At 42.8% G+C, this 20,371-nt stretch overlaps 1 protein-coding gene across 2 annotated transcripts in view; it reads left to right on the forward strand.

The window, feature by feature from the left end:
• The window catches only part of rptor (regulatory associated protein of MTOR, complex 1), a 287,332-nt gene that overhangs the window by 50,736 nt on the left and 216,225 nt on the right, over positions 1-20,371 (forward strand). For both annotated transcript variants that reach the window (XM_052141047.1, XM_052141048.1), the window contains exons 3-4: positions 5,240-5,342; positions 12,604-12,686. In XM_052141047.1, the coding sequence (XP_051997007.1) occupies positions 5,240-5,342; positions 12,604-12,686 (186 nt within the window). The remainder of the gene's footprint in view (positions 1-5,239; positions 5,343-12,603; positions 12,687-20,371) is intronic.

The raw sequence follows: 20,371 nt of genomic DNA on the forward strand, positions 1-20,371 counted from the left end.
GACGTGCTTGCCTTGCATTATGCTCATTGTACATTAAATATAGAAAATTACATGCATTCAATGAATCAACGTTAGCGAATATTTGACAGGCATATTTATTGAAAACAATTGAATCAATAGTGCAGGACCAATAGAGCAACCAAGCATGTTCTAGCAAGTAAAATGTACTTAACATATTAAAACAGTCAGGACATTGTTGAAATTAATTATCAGGTAGACTAAGCCAAATCTACGAGAGAGAAAAAAATTTGCTGAAAAGTTATTTTATGACTTGCAGTTGGGCATTAGCCATTGATCTAATTTGACAGCTGTTGTGTAAAGAACGTTAACCAATAACAATAATAATAGCTATAGGATAGAACAAGTAGCCTAAAATAAACCTAATGTATTCTAAACATGATGTGCACACAGAATAAAAGATTGTTTAACCAGTTAAGCAGTCGGCACCTTGTTGAAAATAGCCTTCATCCCTAATCGGCATATTTAAAAAATGGCATACCTTTCCTAAAACATAAATTTTCAAGGCTACTTACTCAAAAGCATAAATTCTTTCATGAGCAAAATTAACACGACGTCAAAGTCCAGATGAAATTCGGGACTTGACTCACCTGAGGCAGCTATTCATACTTAAAAAAGCCTGCTCAGTGGACAAATAACGTACAAGCACGCACAGATTTAAAGAAGAATCTAATGTAAAAACATCCATAGGGACTTTTGGAAAATTCGTTCCAGCACCACCACCGAAGTGATTTCATATCTACTTTGCTGAGTTTTCTTGTCTAGTGAGAGGACATTTTCCTGCATGTGCCGTAAGTGAGAGAAGGAAGAAGCACACGCAGCCCGAGGTGAAATTAAACTTTGTACCTGCTCCAGATATCCTCTTTTTAAAATAATATTTGTATTATTAATTCTATTTAAAATGTAACATTAATATGGCTGTAATTTAAGTGCAGCCTCTGTAAAAATAACTGGATCAAATCAAAAGCTCCAATAAAGACAGAAAGTCCTTTGTCAATACTGAATCTTTTGAGTCAATGTGGACGTTAAAGTCCCCCAAAATAAGAATTCTCTTGAACTTGAGGCACAGCAGAGACAACAATTCAGCAAACTCAGACAAAAAGGCTTCATTAGTCTTTGGAGGTCTGTAGACTGTAGCAATGATGGTAGTGTTAGGGGCAGAGACACTCAGTATGTGACACTCAAATAAAGTGAACTATGGTACAGACGCAAGACTTGTGTTGTAATTTAGGTTGTGAAGCACCATAATACCCCCACCTCTGCCAGAGAGTCGTGGGAGTTCAAACAACCCATAGCCTGTGGGAGTAATTTGATTAAAGAGGGAACAATCACTCTGTTTATGCCATTTTTATGTTAAGCATAAACAGTTTTTTCTGTTATAAAGTCCTATAACAGCAGAGCCTTATTATTCACAGAGCATGCATTAAATAGCGCGGTTTTAACCAGACTTGAAGACAGATAAGAAGACTGGGAAACCTCCAGACATGGAAGTGATGACAAATTGTTTGTCAACACCAGTATAAATCAGTCTTTTGTCTTTCCGCTGAAACAGTAGAATAGAGATGGCAGTCAAAGATGAAGAGACAAAACTGTGTCTTGAAATGCAATGTATGTAGCGTTTTGGATGCAATATTCCATTATTTTGGCAAAGTTCACAGCAAATAATAGTTATATTTTAAATTCAGTTGCTACTGTGCAGTGTACCTTAAAGCCATGACGGGACCCGCATCCACAGTATCCTCAAAGTGATGTAAATCCTGGGCAAGGCGACAGCAGGTTTGTCTCCACCATAGGACGCTAACAGATAATAATAGCAGTTGAAAGTTTAAAAGGTAATCCCACATCGCAACGAAGAAAATATAAAATAGTGCTCTGATATAAAACTTAAAACTTCGAGACTCTGAAAATCTGCGCTACCAGTAAAATAAGTAAATAAACATTTAAATGGTGAGATGAGCGGCAGCCAAACACGCCAGCATTCCCCATAAACCCGAAAATGGCTTACAAAAATGTACCATGGATTTACTGTAGTAACACCAACTGTAATGTATTAACTATGTTAGTTGTGGCAGAAAAAGTTTCTAAATGAATTTAGACGGCTGTTTTTTCATTGCAAAAATGCCAATGTTCTTTATATAGAAACAATAGTTACTAATCATGCTAGTGAGAAGTCATGCATGGTTTTACCCATGGTTACCATGAACTATTACAAATATCATTGTTAAAACTATGGATACTATGAAAGAACTATGGTGCATTTTTATAATTATGGACCAAGCTATCTGTTTTCCATCTGTGTAAAATCTGTACTCTTGTAGTGCTCTCTGATTGTAGGATAATGTAAGTTGTTTTGTATGCCTACAGAAACTCCAAGAGATGACTGTAGTTCAATCAGTAGGAGCCTGATTAAAGGAATCTGTAAAGAAGACCCAACTTAGTCACACTGTCAGAATATTTCAATTTAGCCACAGATGTTACTGTTGTTAATATCATAATTTTCATCTGCATCCCAAGCTCAAAATCAGTTCTGTACTGTCAAATGTGCATTTCAATGCACATAACATGTAATATTATTGGTTACTGAATGGGTGCTACCAAAGCAGGTGCTGGTGCCACATTTTCAAAGGGCCCTTTGAGGGCACAAATAAACACTGATGTGGCCCAGGCTACATCAGGCATCGTGATTTGGGTATTCGTTGCTGCTTCAGGGCCTGGACTACTTGCCATCATGGAGGGAAAAATAACTTTTATTAGGAAAAAAAGTGTATCAAGATATCCTACAGGATAATGTCAGGGTGGCTGTGTGCCAGCTGAAGCTCAGTAGGGGTTAGATGTTGGGGACAATGACATTAAACATGGAAGTAAATCTATTACAGAGTGGCTTAAAAAAAGAATATCCACCTTTTGGAATGGCCCAGTCAGAGCCCAGACCTTAACCCAATAGAGATGCTGTGGAATGACCTCAAGAGAGCTGTTCACACCAGACATCCTAAGATTATGGCATATGAATATGAAACAGTTCTGTAAGGAAGAATGGTCCAAAATTCCTTCTGAACGAAGTGCAGGTCTAATCCGCAGCTACTGAAAATGCTTGGTTGAGGTTAATACTGCAAAAGGAGGATCGACCAATTATTAAATCCAAGGGTTCACTTACTTTTTACACAGCACTGTGAATGTTTAGTGGGATGTGTTCAATAAAGACACAAAAGATTACAATTGTTTGTGTTTTGCTTTAAGCACATTGTGTTTATCTATACTTGTGACTTTTAGGATGATGAGATCACATTTTATGAACAATTAATGCAGAAAAACAGCTAATTCCAAAGGGTTCACATACTTTTACTTGCCACTGTATTTATATAATTAAAGTGCAGCTTTTTACAGTTTAATAAGCACTTTTGGCCATATATTGAGCTGTTTTCTGGAGATGTGAAGCTGATGTCAAAAACAAACAAACTGAAAGGGCTTCACTCGGTTGTCTGGCAAAATATTGTGGAGTTTAATGGTGCATTCACATACAACGTGAAGAAAATTTTCGCCTCACATTGCTAGAGCAAGTTTGACCGCTGGATTATAAATGTGTGTTTAAACTCATGTTTGCGTGAGTAACCCGCGAGTATTCCCCCTTCTCTTCTGGAAAAGGACAGCAGGAGGGGCTTCTATGACAATTAGAATTACACTATCACTATTATAATCTCACATACCGGTACTTATTAGTGGTGCTTGCGAAGAAAAGCATCACTAGTATAATCTCACATACTTATTATTGGTGCTTGCGAAGCAAAGCATCGCCATTATAATCTCATATACTTATTATTCTTCTGTACAATTTTTCAGCACCTAACTCGTCCCTTACCGTTTGTCGTAGACCCACAAATGAGGTGCTTAATTGGCCTATTGAGGACATCTGTGCTCTGACTTTTCTAAAGGATAGGGGGTACGGTGCACCCCCTCAACAAAGTAAAACAAGCCAACTCTCATGTCTCTAGGACATTCTGATCTGAAGATATCACACTCAGCCATTTTGAATGGAAGTCAGTGGGGCTGGTTGGTAGGGTGCTCTAAATTGTTGCTAGGGTGTTACTAAGTAGTTTCCATGGTGATGCATAAAAAGTGCTTTGAATCCCAATTCAGATGAGCCAAGTCCTTCATGTCTATGATATTTTGATCAGTCAAATTTCTTGCCAATGTTTAATCAATGGGACTTTTTAGGATGTTTTTTTTGCCCCCCAGGGGTGCACCGTACCCCCCACTCCTTAGAAAAGTCAGAGTACAGGTGTCCTCAATAGGCCGGCCGATTTGACACCTCATTCGTCTATCCTACGGCAAACGTTACTGAACGAGTTAGGTGCCGAAGTTTTGTATGGTTTTGTACTTGTTAGTGGTGCTTGTGAAGCAAAGCATCAGTAGTATATATTTATGTATTTTATATATATTATATGCTATATAAAACTGGCCCAAAAATGCCCCATAGGCATATTATGTCAAGGGTGTCACCCATGAAAACAATAGTTTTTTTCCTAATATGACAAGACATCTTGTCATGTTATATCTTCGGATCAGAATATCCTAGAGGCATGAGAGTAGGCTTGTTTCAATTGGGTGAGCAATCAGTCTTCAAGCATAGTCATGGAAACTTCTTTTCCACATCCTAGCAACTATTTAGAGTACCCTAGCATCCAAACCCCATTGATTTCAATTTAAAATCGCTTAGATGTGTTTCCCAGGATCAGAATATCACAAAGGCTTCATGGTTGGTTGTATGACTCAGGACAGCAAGCAGCCTTAGTATCACCCTGGCAACTGCCTAGCAACCACATGGGCTTACCCTAGCAACCAAGTAGCAAAACACGTAGCTTTGCATCAGAACAATGTAGAAACTTCCTGTTTGGCTCGTTTGACTCCGTCTCATGCTAGCATCATGCTAACTCATGCTAGCAAAACCTAGTGAAGTGATAAAACATGCTAAAAAAACATGATAGCATCATGCTAACACATGCTAGCAACACCTAGTGAAGTGCTAAAACATGCTTGCATTGTCTTGCTAAGTGTTAAAACATGTAAACAACATGCTAAAACATGTTATCAATGCCTAGCTAAGCATTCTACCTATCAATACACTTTCAGACTATGCTTTCTCCAGCCATCCTAAAGTTTGTACTGATGAACTTCTATAGTTAAAACTCTATTATTGTTTTTTTCTCTTTTTTTCTTCTTCCAGATGAAAACAGTGAGTGTGGCTCTAGTTTTATGTCTTAATGTTGGTGTGGACCCTCCTGATGTAGTTAAGACATCACCCTGTGCCAGATTAGAGTGCTGGATAGGTGAGTTTATCTATCCATCCATCCCTCCCTCCCAAACATGTTTAATGTACAAGGGCTGTCTGTCACTGGGGTTGTACCCTCAAGAGGGCTGGCCCTTCTTTGTACCTCTGTTTGAATGTTAGAACTAGTTTTTGGACCTATTGTGTACATTTGTATTTTTGTTCTTCTGTGAACTAAAAAATGTGCCTTTTTGTCTCCTTAAAGGGTTAGCTCAACCAAAAATGAAAATCTCTCATCATTTACTAACACTCATGCCATTCCATATGTGTATGGCTTACTTCCACAGAACACAAACTGATAAAAGAATTTACCAGCTCTGTAGGTCCATAAAATGCAATTGAGAGTTTGCCACATTTTTAAAGCTCCAAAAAGCACATATTGGCATCATAAAATTGTAGATTAAATTGTGGATTAATGAATGTCTTCTGAAACAAAACACTAGGTGTGTGTAAGGAATAGATCAATATTTAAAAAAACATTTACAAAAAATTCACAAGGGTCAAATAAAATATAACGTAAGCAAGTTGGCAAGTTCACTCGAGAACGGCATGTTAAATACAAAAAAAATAATGGCAGTTCAGTGGTGTTTACAAAAGAGGAGCATAGATATTCATACACAGATGCATCATTCTGGAGGTATGGAGTAGTTATCTGCAGCTCAATCTTGGAACGGTCACAAGGAGAGCTCTTTGAATCGGTTTGAATGCAAGAGAATGGAGAAAATGCCTCGGACTGAGCTCTTTGCTCAGACCACTGTACAAACTGCTTTTGTACGAAAACAGTTTTGCGTTCTACAGGAACAGCTGCTAATAAGGTATCTACATATGAATATCTATGTAGAGGACGCTTTCGCACTTGCGTCATGCGAGAAACAGTTTGAACTCCACCCTTGTCAACGAGCTGGCCTGAAGTGAACATTTTTATAAAAAAAAACAGATTTATATAATAATCTGTCTTAAAGCGTTTTGCTTTAGAAAACATTAATTAATCCACTGGAGTCAAAAAGTTGCCACCTATTCACTTGCATTATATGGACCTACAGACCTGAAATATTCTTCTAACAATCTTTGTTTGTGTTCTGCTGTAGAAAGGTAGAAAAATGCATCTGGGATGGCATGAGGGTGAGTAAATGATAAGAGAATTTTAATTTTTGCGTGAACTATCGCTTTAAGGGTACAGAGTTGTACCCAAAACAATAATAGCACCCCAGTGATGGCCTTGTAACTTAATCAATACCTTTTTATCTAAGAGTGTATCTCCTATTCTTGTCTAATGAAATAAAAAAATGGCATAATACCGTAATTTAAGGCACAGTGATCTGCGAACCAAAATTTTTTGTCTTTTGTTATTAGATCATTATCTCATCTACTGCAGTTCTCTTACGAGAGGTTCTCTCGTATTGCGTAAGCAAGCTTACGCTACGGGAAAGATTCATCTTTTCTGAGATATTGAAGCCAAAAAATTATCCTTAATTTTGTATCCATTGTCAACGCAGTGCAGCAGCTGCATACCTTGAGCGGGCTAGCTAGCGAGCTCATTGGTTGCTCTGCGGAAACTGCTGCAGCCTATAGACGAACTTGAGTGAACTTGCGTCCAATGACAGGCGCCCGCGCTGTCACTGTATCAAAGCCCGCCAGAATGGTGTGGCTAGAGTGCATATAAGCGTAAGTTCGTAGGCTGGAACCCTGATTTTCATCTCTTCAGCGAAGCTCTTCGCATCTCTGAACTGCAGAAGCTGCGTCGCCGTTCGAGGGGCATCTAGCAAGCTTGGACAGCGCTCGAAGAAGCCGGCCGTCTTCGCCACCTTCAGCCATCCTGCGAGCTACGCCATCCGGCGACGTATCCTTTTTTAGAGCAATCTAGTTCCTCAGCGAACTTCTCAAAAAGAGCAACGAGCGTCTTTTTAAAGATGCCTCGCACCACCTGCGCCTCATGCCGCGCCCCTCTCAGCGCCGGAGACCGCCACCTCATCTGCGCTCTCTGCCTGGGACTGGAACATGCAGTGCTCGCCCTCGCTGATGGCGGATGCGACCTCTGCGAGGAGCTTCCGATGTCGACCCTGCGGGCTCGACTCGAAGCACTCAAAACCGAAGCCGCCGCACCGCCTTTCGTTTCGCCGCGCAGAAAGAGCGCCCGCTCCCAAAGGCTGCCGGAACCGGTGTTAGAAGCGACTACCTCGCCGGAGCCTCTCCCTCGAGCCTCGCTTTCACCCTCCCCCCCCCCAGGATGCGCAGTTGCCGCCGAGCGGCCGCACTGTTGCCATCTCGGATGACGAGGCGGAGGATAAGGGCTGCTGTTCCATAATGGCTTCGGACAGCGAGGAGTGGTGTGGCTCCCAAGCCGCCTCCTCGGCCCAGGAATCCAGCAGGACCCGCGCCGGAGTCGAGGAAGAACTAACGCGCCTCCTCACACAGGCCGTTGACCGCCTCGGGCTCGAGTGGTCACCGCCCTCTGAGCAGGCTCCCAACAGACTCGACGGCTGCTTTCTTCAGAGCCGTCGCCGCGGCGCCAGCGGCCGGGCGCTCCCTTCCTGCCGGAACTCCACGCCGAGCTCTCTAAATCGTGGAACGTGCCTCTCTCGGCCAGGACCCGATCCCATGTCTCCACCTCTCTTGCTTCGGTGGACGGCGCCACCGAGAGGGGCTACTCTTCCATCCCCCCGGTCGAGGATTCGGTAGCAGCACACCTTTGCCCGCCCTCCGCGAGATGGCGGTCTAAGCCAGTGCTCCCGTCTAAGGCCTGCAGAACTACTTCCGCCTGTGTTGGCCGCGCCTATGCTGGCCGCCTATGCCGCCGCCGGCCAAGCCGCATCTGCTCTGCATTCCATGGCCGTTTTACAGATCCTCCAAGCGGACCTTCTTCGAGAGTGGGATGAGAAAGGCAGGCACCCAGAGGCTGTTTTAGATCTAAGGAGCGTGACGGATCTCGCCCTTCGTCCTACCAAAGCTGCAGCTCAAGCCTTAGGGAAGTGCATGGCCGCGCTGACTGTGACCGAGAGACACCTATGGCTAACGCTAGCCGACATGGGAGAAGCTGAACGTTCCTCAACGCGCCGCTCTCTCCGTCCGGTCTCTTCGGTTCCGTGGTGAGTGGCATTGTTGACCGTTTCTCGAAAGTCCAGAAAGCCACCCAAGCCATGAATCTCTTCCTGCCTCGTCGCGCTAGCTCCTCTGCAGGCCGCCCACGTGACCAGCCTCCTGCACGAGCCTCTTCACAGCGCCCAGCTCAGCAAAGCCAGACTTCTCAGCGTCGACAGGGCGGCCGCCCTAGAACGCGCTCAGACAGCCGCCGCAGACCGCCGCCCCCCCGCAGGCCTTGGCCTAAGATTGCGCTGAAACCTGAGCAACCGAAGTCCTCCTAGCTTTAAGGAAACGACGGCTCAGTCCCGCCGCGGCCGGACCACCATCAAAGCTTCGCCCCCTGTCAGTCCCCTTCTCTCAGGCTACTGCAGTGGTGGATTCAGCAGCCAACAAGCCGGTGATACTGCCCGCTTGCCTGCACTCAAATGCCGTTTTCACGGCGACTCAAAGAAATCTTGTGAAAAGCAAACATGCTTTATGTGTAGAAAATGTGCCCACAATCCAGTGTTCACCCCTACACACAAGCATTACACTTCCCGTGTCCCTATCAGAGCCCACTCACATAAAGCGGGCACAGCCAGCTCGAGTGTTAGAGTCAATAAACGCGCCCACGAATCCGTGCGCGCGCCCCTTCTCTGCCCGCTCTGTCACACGGCCAGGAAACACCTCTCTGTAAGTAAGTCCCATGCCCGTGACTATGCTCGCGCATCACTTCACAGATGTGACTCTTTCCCCATTCACCTCAATCGGGAAGTCACTCACAGAACAGCCTGTCCCTGCTGTCTGCGAGCAGTCATGCATAAGCACAGTAAGCGCGCTCACACATTCTGTTCAGCTCACTGTGTGCGGCAATCAGGGCGACTTGGCCATTCACCCTCTAGCGTTACGCTTCAAAGCATGGAAAGCTATCCCAGGGATATCCAAATGGTTGTTAAGCACAATACAACAGGGCTATTTGCTACAGTTCGATCGCCGCCCTCCCCGCTTCAGAGCGCGGCTCGAAACTACTGTGAACACGGAAGCAGCCTGCATGCTTCGTTCAGAAATAGAAAACCTTCTGTGCAAAAGGGCCATAGAGAGAGTGCCACCTTCTCTGTGCGAGTTGGGGTTTTACAGCCATTATTTTCTTGTCCCCAAGAAAGACGGCGGCCTCAGACCAATATTAGATCTCAGGGTTTTGAACAAGGTGCTCGCAAAAAGACCGTTCAAAATGCTTACAATCAGGAAACTCCTCGCGCATGTGCGCCAGGGGGACTGGTTTATTTCTCTCGATCTGAAAGATGCCTACTTTCAGATTCAGATAAATCCCTGTCACAGGCCATTCTTGAGATTCGCCTTCGACGGCCAGGTTTATCAATACACCGTCCTTCCGTTCGGCCTGTCTTTAGCACCCCGTACTGTCAAGAAGTGCATGGATGCGGCGCTCGCACCCCTGCGGAGTCAGGGCTTGCGAATTCTGAACTATTTGGACGATTGGCTGATTTTGGCACAGTCACATACGGAGCTTCTGTCTCACAGGACAGTTCTCCTCAGTCATCTGAACAGTTTGGGTCTTGCAGTCAATTGGACCAAGAGCTCACTACAGCCCAGTCAGGCAATTTCCTTCCTTGAAATAGAACTAGACTCCATGGCGATGACGGCTCGCTTATCTACACAGCGCGCGCGCCGTGTTCAGCGACTAGCCGCGTCCTTTCAGATGAACAGCCTCACGCCTCTGAAAACATTTCAGAGAATGCTAGGTTACATGGCCTCAGCCGCAGCAGTACTTCAGCTAGGTTAACTGTGCATGCGCCCGCTTCAGCATTGGCTAAACACCCGCGCGTCTCGCCGGGCTTGGGCCACGGGCCGCCAGCCGATCAGAGTGACTCAGACCTGTATCTCAGCTCTGCAGCCCTGGGCAGTGGCCGAATGGTATCAGCGGGGAGTGACGATGGGAGCTTTATCTCGCCGAAAAGTAATCTCGACAGACGCGTCCAACACTGGTTGGGGCGCGGTCTGCGAGGGCTCTCCGGTTTTTGGCCTATGGTCAGTTCAGGAAAAGCTCCGATAGAGACCTGGACCCACGGACATGTGGGGTGTCGTCGCTGCTCGTGTTTTTACAAGAGCTGCTGGATAAGGGCAGATCCCCATCCACGCTCAAAGTGTACGTGGCGGCCGTCGCGGCATTCGCTGAACCCCTGCACGGCCAGTCACTTGGAAAAAACGAGCTGGTCATCCGCTTCCTCAGGGGAGCTAGAAGGATGAACCCCCCGCGCCCCCCATCGGTTCCTATCTGGGATCTTTCCATAGTTCTCGAAGCTATGAAAGCCCCCCCTTTCGAACCGCTTCAATCCGTGGATTTGAAATACCTTTCACTCAAAACTCTAACTGTCCTGTCATCAGTTAAACATGTGGGAGACCTTCACGCACTGTCTGTCAGCGCTGTGTGTCTTGAGTTTGGACCAAGTGACTCCAAGGTCATTTTTAAGCCTAGACACGGCTATGTCCCCAAGGTGATCGGTACTCCTTTCAGAGCACAAATCATTTCCCTATCGGCGCTGCCAGCATCCGATAGCGAACGCGACGCCAATCTCCTTTGCCCAGTCAGAGCACTGAGATTGTATACTGCGCGCTCCACCTCTTTCAGACGCTCTGAGCAGCTTTTCGTTTCGTTCGGAGGGCGCACCAAAGGTTTCGCTGCCTCGAAACAGACACTGTCTAGATGGATAGTGGACGCTATTGCTGCCGCGTACGCGTCAAAAGACCTACCATGCCCGTTAGGCATTAGGGCTCACTCCACTAGAGGCATGGCCTCCTCGTGGGCATGGTCCAGCGGGATTTCCATTCACGACATATTTGTGGCAGCGGGCTGGGCTTCCCCTTCCACCTTTGTCAGATTTTACAATCTGGAAGTGTCCGCCCTGCAGGCAAAACTACTAGCGGTTTAATACGCTACAGCTCCCCTGGTGAGCTGCACTGACGGGACATATTCCACACAGACCGGCACCGCCGCTCTGTCTTTCCCTTCCCACTATGTGCTTATGTATTACACACACACTGGCCCGCACTCTTGCCGGCCAAATATTATTCCCCACTCACAAGGGCTCCCCGGGTCCCCCACCCCGGGGCTCATGCAGTGGATGCTTGGCGCGCACGGCGTTGACAATGGGTTCCCGTAGCGTAAGCTAGCTTACGCAATACGAGAGAACCTCTCGTAAGAAAACGAATCGGTTACCTAACGTAACCTCGGTTCTCTCTAGAAGAGGGAACGAGTATTGCGTAGTCGGCCGTGCTCGCGCCACGAGCGATTTTCGCTTCATTCAATGAAAACCAGGGTTCCAGCCTACGAACTTACGCTTATATGCACTCTAGCAATGCCCATTCTGGCGGGCTTTGATACAGTTGACGGCGCGGGCGCCTGTCATTGGACGCAAGTTCACTCAAGTTCGTCTATAGGCTGCAGCAGTTGCCGCAGAGCAACCAATGAGCTCGCTAGCTAGCCCGCTCAAGGTATGCAGCTGCTGCACTGCGTTGACAATGGATACAAAATTAAGGATAATTTTTTGGCTTCAATATCTCAGAAAAGATGAATCTTTCCCGTAGCGTAAGCTAGCTTACGCAATACTCGTTCCCTCTTCTAGAGAGAACCGAGGTTACGTTAGGTAACCGATTCGTTATTTGTAATAGTGAAGTAAAGTTTGGCCCATGGTGCATGATTCAGTGTAATAAAGAAAAACATTTTGTGAAAACATGCATTTTTCTGGAAAGTTTGGGAAATATGTTATCTGTTGGATGTATGGTGATGAATAATTTTTTACATTGAGATGTTCATATATTTCTGTAAAAGCCAGTTTGATTCAATAAAGATTGACTTTTAGTCCCTCTCTTCTATGCTATCAGCTGTAAACCAATTTCATGAACACTTGGCTGAGAAACCCAATCAACATCACTGTGTGGTGTTTTTCAATAGTTATGACACACATGCAATGCAGAAAAATGTTTTCTAATCAAGAATTTATTATTTTTTATTTGCAAACATGTCAGCTTTCAACTTCATGGCTTTTCCATACTCCTGTATTTTATTTTCTATAAGTGTTTCTATTCAATTTATTGTCAGATTTTGTTCTGTGGTGCCTTTTGTACTTCTAGGAGATTCTTGATTACACATTTTATATAATTTATTTTCTCTCTTCATCTTCCAGATCCTCTGTCTATGAGTCCACAGAAAGCCCTGGAGACTATAGGGGCCAACCTACAGAAGCAGTATGAAAACTGGCAGCCCAGGGTAAGAGCTGTTCACCCTGCTGTTACCTCATATTACACTCACTAGAGGTAAAACAAGTCACATAAAACCACACAGTTAGGCACCAGCGGTTTGGTACACATGATTGTACAGCAGTGCATACCATGTCTAACTACTCTGGTATGTCTGCTTTGAAGAAGAAAACCCAGCATCAAATAATTAGGACAAATAGAGTATCTGCACCTTATATTAATCACTAGCCATTGTTGTGTGATAAACACTGAAATGCGATGCCGTTTAATAGATAATCAAACTAATTCCAACAAGTTGTTGGACAGTTCTCTCCAGCAAAAAAGACAACCACATGAGAGACAGGTGCACTTGTGGTGGTTGTTTTTGCTTTAGAGTAGCTTTCTATCAACTTGTTAGAGTTAGTATGTTAATCTGTTAATAATTTACACATTTTGGTGTAAATCAGATGACTTTGGCTAGTGATTAAGTTAAGGCACTGATAGAAAAGCCCCTAGCTTTGTTTGATTCTGCTGTCTGGGAACACGTTGGATTTAAAGGAATAGTTCACCCAAAAATAAAAATGTTTTCATTATTTACTCTCATGCCATCTAAGATGTGTATGACTTTCTTTCATCTGCTGAACTCAAATGAAGATTTTAAGAAGAATTTCTCAGCTCTTTTTGTCCATACAAATCAAGTGAATGGGTGCCAACATTTTGAAGCTCCAAAAATCACTTAAGTCAGCTTAAAAGCAATCCATAATACTCCAGTGGTTAAATAAATGTCTTCAGAAGTGTGAAATAGATCAATTTTAAAAGTCTCTTTTTTTTTTTTTATTATAAATTCTCCTCCCTGCTCAGTCAACAACTTTAACTTTCACATTCTTCTTCTTGTGTGTTTTGTGATTCACATTCTTATGTATACAGTGCATCTGGAAAGTATTCACAGCGCTTCACTTTTTCCACATTGTGTTATGTTACAGCCTTATTCCAAAATTTATTAAATTCATTATTTTCCTCAAAATTCTACTAAAAATACCCCATAATGACAACGTGAAAGAAGTTTGTTTGAAATCTTTGCAAATGTATTAAAAATAAAAAAGCACATGCACATAAGTTCACAGCCTTTGCCATGATGCTCAAAATTTAGCTCAGGTGCATCCTGTTTCCACTGATCATCCTTGAGATGTTTCTACAACTTGATTGGAGTCCACCTGTGGTAAGTTCAGTTGATTGGACATGATTTGGAAAGGCGATTTAACCGTGCATGTCAGAGCACAAACCAATCCATGAAGTCCAAGGAATTGTCTGTTGACCTCCTAGACAGGATTGTAGTGCCGCACAGATCTGGGGAAGGGTGCAGAAATCTTTCTGCAGCATTGAAGGTCCCAATGAGCACAGTGGCCTCCATCATCCGTAAATGGAAGAAGTTTGGAACCACCAGGACTCTTCCTAGAGCTGGCCGCCCAGCCAAACTGAGGGATCGGGGAGAAGGGCCTTAGTCAGGGAGATGACCAAGAACCCTATGGTCATTCTGACAGAGCTCCAGCGTTTCTCTGTGGAGAGAGGAGAACCTTCCAGAAGAACAACCATCTCTGCAGCACTCCACCAATTAGGCCTGTATAGTAGAGTGGCCAGACGGAAGCCACTCCTAAAAGGCACATGACTGCCCGCCTGGAGTTTGCCAAAAGGCACCTGAAGGACTCTCAGACCATGAGAAACAAAATTCTCTGGTCTGATGAAACAAAGATTGAACTCTTTGGCCTGAATGGCAAGCGTCATGTCTGGAGGGCACCGCTCATCACCTGGCCAATACCATCCCTACAGTGAAGCATGGTGGTGGCAGCATCATGCTGTGGGGATGTTTTTCAGCAGCAGGAACTAGGAGACTAGTCAGAATCGAGAGAAAGATGAATGCAGCTATGTACAGAGACATCCTTGATGAAAACCTGCTCCAGAGCGCTCTGGACCTCAGACTGGGGCGAAGGTTCATCTTCCAACAGGACAACGACCCTAAGCACACAGCCAAGATAACAAAGGAGTGGCTACGGGACAACTCTGTGAATGTCCTTGAGTGGCCTAGCCAGAGCCCAGATTGAACATCTCTGGAGAGATCTGAAAATGGCTGTGCACTGACGCTCCCCATCCAACCTGATGGAACTTGAGAGGTCCTGCAAAGAAGAATTGGAGAAACTGCCCAAAAACAGGTGTGCCAAGCTTGTAGCATCATACTCAAAAAGACTTGAGGCTGTATTTGGTGCCAAAGGTGCTTCAACAAAGTATTGAGCAAAGGCTGTGAATACTTATGTACATGTGATTTTCTTTTCGTTTTTTTATTTTTAATACATTTGCAAAGATTTCAAACAATCTACTTTCATGTTGTCATTATGGTGTATTGTTTTTAGAATTTTTAGGAAAATAATTAATTTAATCAATTTTGGAATAAGGTTGTAACATAACAAAATGTGGAAAAAGTGAAGCGCTGTGAATACTTTCCGGATGAACTGTATCGACAAAAAACGACTTGGAAAAAAACAACAACCCTCCAACAACGGCGAAGGCTCTCTGACAGTGCATCCCTCCTCCTCCTCCGATGTAACGTGGTTCAAGGAATGCATGGGAAGGAGGAGGCTGGGACTGGCTTGACACACGTAGACATTTATTAACTACAAAAGACTTTTCAGTGTCACACACAAAGGGTTTGCTTTTCAGCTGTCCCCCACACATATTCAGACACATTAACACACACTCCGATAGTTTCATGCATCTCTCTCTCCCCATCTGCCTCTATCTCCTCTCCTTAAATACTCCCACCACCCCTCACTGGAATGAGAGACCGTTGTGGCACACAGGTGGAACTCATTCACCACTTATCTTCCCGGCCTTACTTTGCCCAGCCGCACTGTTTGCACATATACTCATCTGGGATGGCATGAGGGAGAGTAAATTATGAGAGAATTATTATTTTTAGGTGAACTATCCCTTTAATGTCTACTACAATATCAATGGGGGAATGTTGATTGCACAATTATTGTTGCTAACATAGTTGGAAATGTGTCAGTAAGTTTAATATTCGGAACCATTTATGCTGACATCGTCACCATCCTATCTAGGAATATTGCAAAACAGCTATAAACAATAAATGCCCTTCCATGCGAAGTTGGGGTTTTGGTCATAACCAACCATGATGAGTGACCGAACATTTTGTCATTTGCTTGTTTTTTATTCCTTTGTTTCAGTTACGTTACATTTTAATTTGTTTATTTGTTTAAGAACTGACCAAGCACCACACGTCTGCTCTGATTGTACTTTTTCACTTTCACAGTTGTAGTTTTAAAGTGAACAGTAACAAACTTCTCTTCCATCAAGAAAGGTATTGTGGGCAATAGAAGCCAAAATAGCATGCACAAACTATGCATGGAGTTTGTTACTGTTAGCTTTAGAACAAAAATTTTTCTAAATATGAACAAAACAATGTATTTTCTTTTATCCATTTTATATTTAATCTGCAACACATTGTGAACTTCATACATTAAATATACTGTAGATAAGAAAAGAGATAAGCTTAGCTTGCATTGCCAAACTGTAACTTTAACGTACTGTTGCTTCTAGCTCCACCTACCATGAAATCTCATTTGTTCAAAATCCTGCTCCATATAGTTTACATTAAATGTCAAATGTTGTCCGTTTGACTTTTCATTGCACAGAAGTTTCCCATTCAATGTCATTTAAAACTTGTCACTTCACATCTGGTTAGGACATGGTGTGTTACACAAATGCTGATACACTGCAACTTTGATGATATTTGTTGGAGAGAGAGAGAAAAAAAATTCTTTTTTAGAAAGTGTTAACCTCTATTTCTACTTACCTTAAGGGAAAACCATAGAAGTTTCCATACTTGTATTTACTTTGATAACAGCAGAATGATGAGTTTTACACTCACTTCAGAAAATAGTAAAGTTGTGTTCTGGATCACTTGAAAATATGTTAATTAGTCCGGTAAAGCCTGTGAGCACAGGTTCTAGTGCTGCATCTGTTTAGGACATCTGCTTCCCCCTTCTTGAAGCAGAGGTCGATTAGTCCAACAGATGGCTTCGTTTTACACTCTGTCTCCTTTCACAAATGCTCTCAGCAAGGTGCAGGGCTTTAAGGTGTCAAAGAGGTGGTTGGATCCTTGGATTTGTGGGTCTGCAGCAACAGTGTGTATGTGGATGTGAGGTGGGGATTGCTGCATGGGTTTGTAGTCTCTTGCAGTCTTAGAGTTGTGAGGGATTGAACATAGTCATGAGCTGAGTGACTGTAATCACTGCTCTCTTATTCTTTTTATTTTACAGATGAGTGCAAATGTGTGCACATACTGTAGAATAAAGTCCCATAAAAATCTAAGTATGTCCCATATGCACAACAGAGTATCTGAATTTGTAACCCAGATAGAACATGTACATATCCAAAATGTCAGTTTAAGAGTATTTAAACTTAAAAAAGCATCACATTCTTATTTCTGTACAAATACCAAATAAACACCTTAAAAAAAGATCAGATTTACATGCATTCTAAATCACAAATCTCTCAAAGGCATCTTCTGAATGTCCCTTTAACATCCGAGGGGAAATTGTCTTGTAGAGGAATTGCAGATTAACAAACACTAAAAACACTCACTCTTCTAGATGAGAGAACACACATAAAATACAGCAGATACATTTGGGTGACGTATGTATTAGTAGTGTACCGATATATCACCAAGGGCGATATTCTGTATTTCAAAATTATCGGCTGATAAATTTCTGTTAAGCCGATTCCTTTCTAAAGCCGTGAGGATGCAGAGAAATGCCTGCTTGCCCGTCAACGAGCCGTCTAAGATGTGTAAATGACCAATTACAGATTGTTTTATTGTTACTTGCCATCCAGTTACCACAATAATTAACAGACACATCTCATTTTATCAGCCACGATGGAGTGCTTGCACGTTTCATTCTTCCTCTTTTGCCTCAACAGTCCCCTGTAACTTTTAACTGTGTTGTCTAATAATAAAAGGCAAATATCAAAACTTCTATCATATATAACGTCTACAAATATGAGGATATCTTGTTTAAACAGATAGTTTAGTAATTCAAAAACTTAATGAAACTTGTTAAAATATAGCATTTTTTTTTCCTGTGGAGCGCTTGTATATCATCCTCTTTAACAATTATTCCATAAGCCTGGATCAGAACTGTGTAACTTTGAATCATGAATGTTGCATGATGGTCAGTCTGTGACACTCCAAGCAGGAGATCCAGGCCATGTAAATAAAGCGTTTAGGAGATTGCTATTTACTGGATCAGCACAAGATAAAGAGGGCAACTTTAAAGCAAAAGCACTTCACATGCGCTGTAAGTAAATGTCGTATTCACTGTATAATCTTTGTTCAATTAGTTTGATTCTGTCTTTTTATGAGAGTGTGATTGCTAATGTGCACATATGTCCGTGTTATTTTCTTCTTCCTAAGATATTAACATTCTTTATGTGCAAACAAATTACTGAAATGGGATGACTAAATAGAAACCAGGAGAAACTGCTACTGCCATTTAAAAGACACAAAACCTTATATTTACAAAGTTGAAAATTTGAGTATTTAAATATAATTCTAAATAGAAGTGAATTCATTTTTTATTTTATGTTGCATATTTTAAGTAAATTTTATTATGTGATATTAAATATTGTCATTATGTTGCCTTTCAGCCACCTTGTTATTTGGATATCAGCATCAGCTATTAAAAAAACACATATCGGTTGACCAATACTATGTGTGCTATGTGGAAGTCTGATTTCTGGAACAAAGATTTGACATTAAAGCAATAAGCCATGAGAAATGTGTTTTAGAGAATGATTTTACCATGGGTAATGGGTGTACTCAGGCACAACACAAAGCGCAGTTCCTAAAGCCCCCTTACCTGTTGTAAAATCACTGTAATTCACAGAGCATTAAGCAAGAGTGGTTTATTTCTTATATAAATTGATGGCAACCACAACATGATAAAACACCAATGTGTACATTATTAATTATTATAAATAGTAAATTGCGCATTAATACAAAATGTGCGTGCGGTCACAGTTGTGTTTTTAGTAATTTACAATGGCTTTGAATGAAGCTCATATGATCAGAATTTAGAGTTTCAGAACTATCCATATTAATTCCTGATATCCATGACTAATCCTGGATTAAAATGGATCTCTCAATAGATATTTACAATTGTGGTAAGTTAGTCTTGTATTGAAACAGATTTGTGCATTTAAAAGCATGGCAACTTACTGACAGGGGCCATCTAAATGGCATGTAAAGCAACATTTTTAAAAAATTTTTTTAAAGAGACATTTATGAGTGGGAAAATCTGAAATCGATGATACCATGAACCTCACAAACTTTGGAAAAGGTAGTTTCTAGTTCTTCCTCTGCGCTCATTAGAGCTTTTTACACTTGGTCACTCATAACCCGGGTGAATGAAATCCTGGGTTTGATATTGTTTCTTGTTTCACAATATTCATACTTTATCCAGGTTTAGTCATTATTCCTTGGTATTTGAGTTCCATGATTTTTAAACCTTGGGTTAACATTCTTATTTGCTTATTTATGAGGTAAATAACATTGAATAAACAATTAAATCTCACCTGTTTTAAAACTGCTCTTGTCTAGGGTTTTATAACCCATTGTTAAATGTGACCTTAGCATTTGAACTAGATGAAATCGTCTTTGTGTTCGAACTTACGAATAACGTTTTTCAAGGTCTTGTTATATCGTTCGACCAACCCATCGGTTTGATAAACGCTGGTGCGAATTGATTTAATACCTAGTAATTCGTACAGTTCGCATAGTATACCTGACATGAATATTGTGCCTTGGTCAGTGAGGATTTCCTTTGGAATCCCCACTCGAGTGATCATTGTGAAGAGTGCCTCCGCAACACTACGTGCTGAGATGTTGCGTAGAGGCACTGCTTCTGGATCTGACGTTGCATAGTCTACCAGAACTAAGCATGCATTCCACTCTAATGGTCCGATGAGGTCCATGCCAATTCTCTCGAAGGGTACCTCGATCAATGGCAGAGGGCGCAATGGTGCTTTTGGGGTGGCCGGATTCACCAGCTGGCATTAGTTTACGTCGCCGTGAATGCCTTGCCAAAAATACCGGGCCATTATACGGTTCAAAGTCTTTCATGACTTAAGTGACCAGCCAATGGGTTATAATGAGCTGCCTGGAAGAGTTCCTGGTCTGAGTGTCCTGCTTCACTTGATACAACCGCTCATTAATTATAGAAAATGGGTATGTGAGTGTCACATTTGGCTGGAGCTGCTGACCATCAATTACTTTCACTTGGCCAAAGGCATGCTTGAGGTACTCTTTTATTAACTATGGCCTTGACTCTATGCCTTTCCCCCCTGAATCGTATCTCAGTGGTAACCACTGGATACTTGTGTATGTCACCATGCACACACCTCACCCTCACCTGTTTATTCTTACCCAATGCCCTGCCTTGCACCAAGTGTTGGTGGAAAGATGTTTGGGAACAACCCAAATCCACCAAAGCTTGATTTGTATCCCCTTTTACTCTTACCGGTATCCAATATGCCCCTGCCCGATTGTGTGTGGCCTGTGGAATGTCAGGGATCCAGATATGTGTCCCCACCTCCATCACCGGACAACAATCCTAGCCGTGCCCAATTTCCCCAAAGCTCCAA

This window comes from Xyrauchen texanus, chromosome 13 (assembly GCF_025860055.1).
Source record: "Xyrauchen texanus isolate HMW12.3.18 chromosome 13, RBS_HiC_50CHRs, whole genome shotgun sequence".
Classification (NCBI taxonomy): Eukaryota; Metazoa; Chordata; class Actinopteri; order Cypriniformes; family Catostomidae; genus Xyrauchen; species Xyrauchen texanus.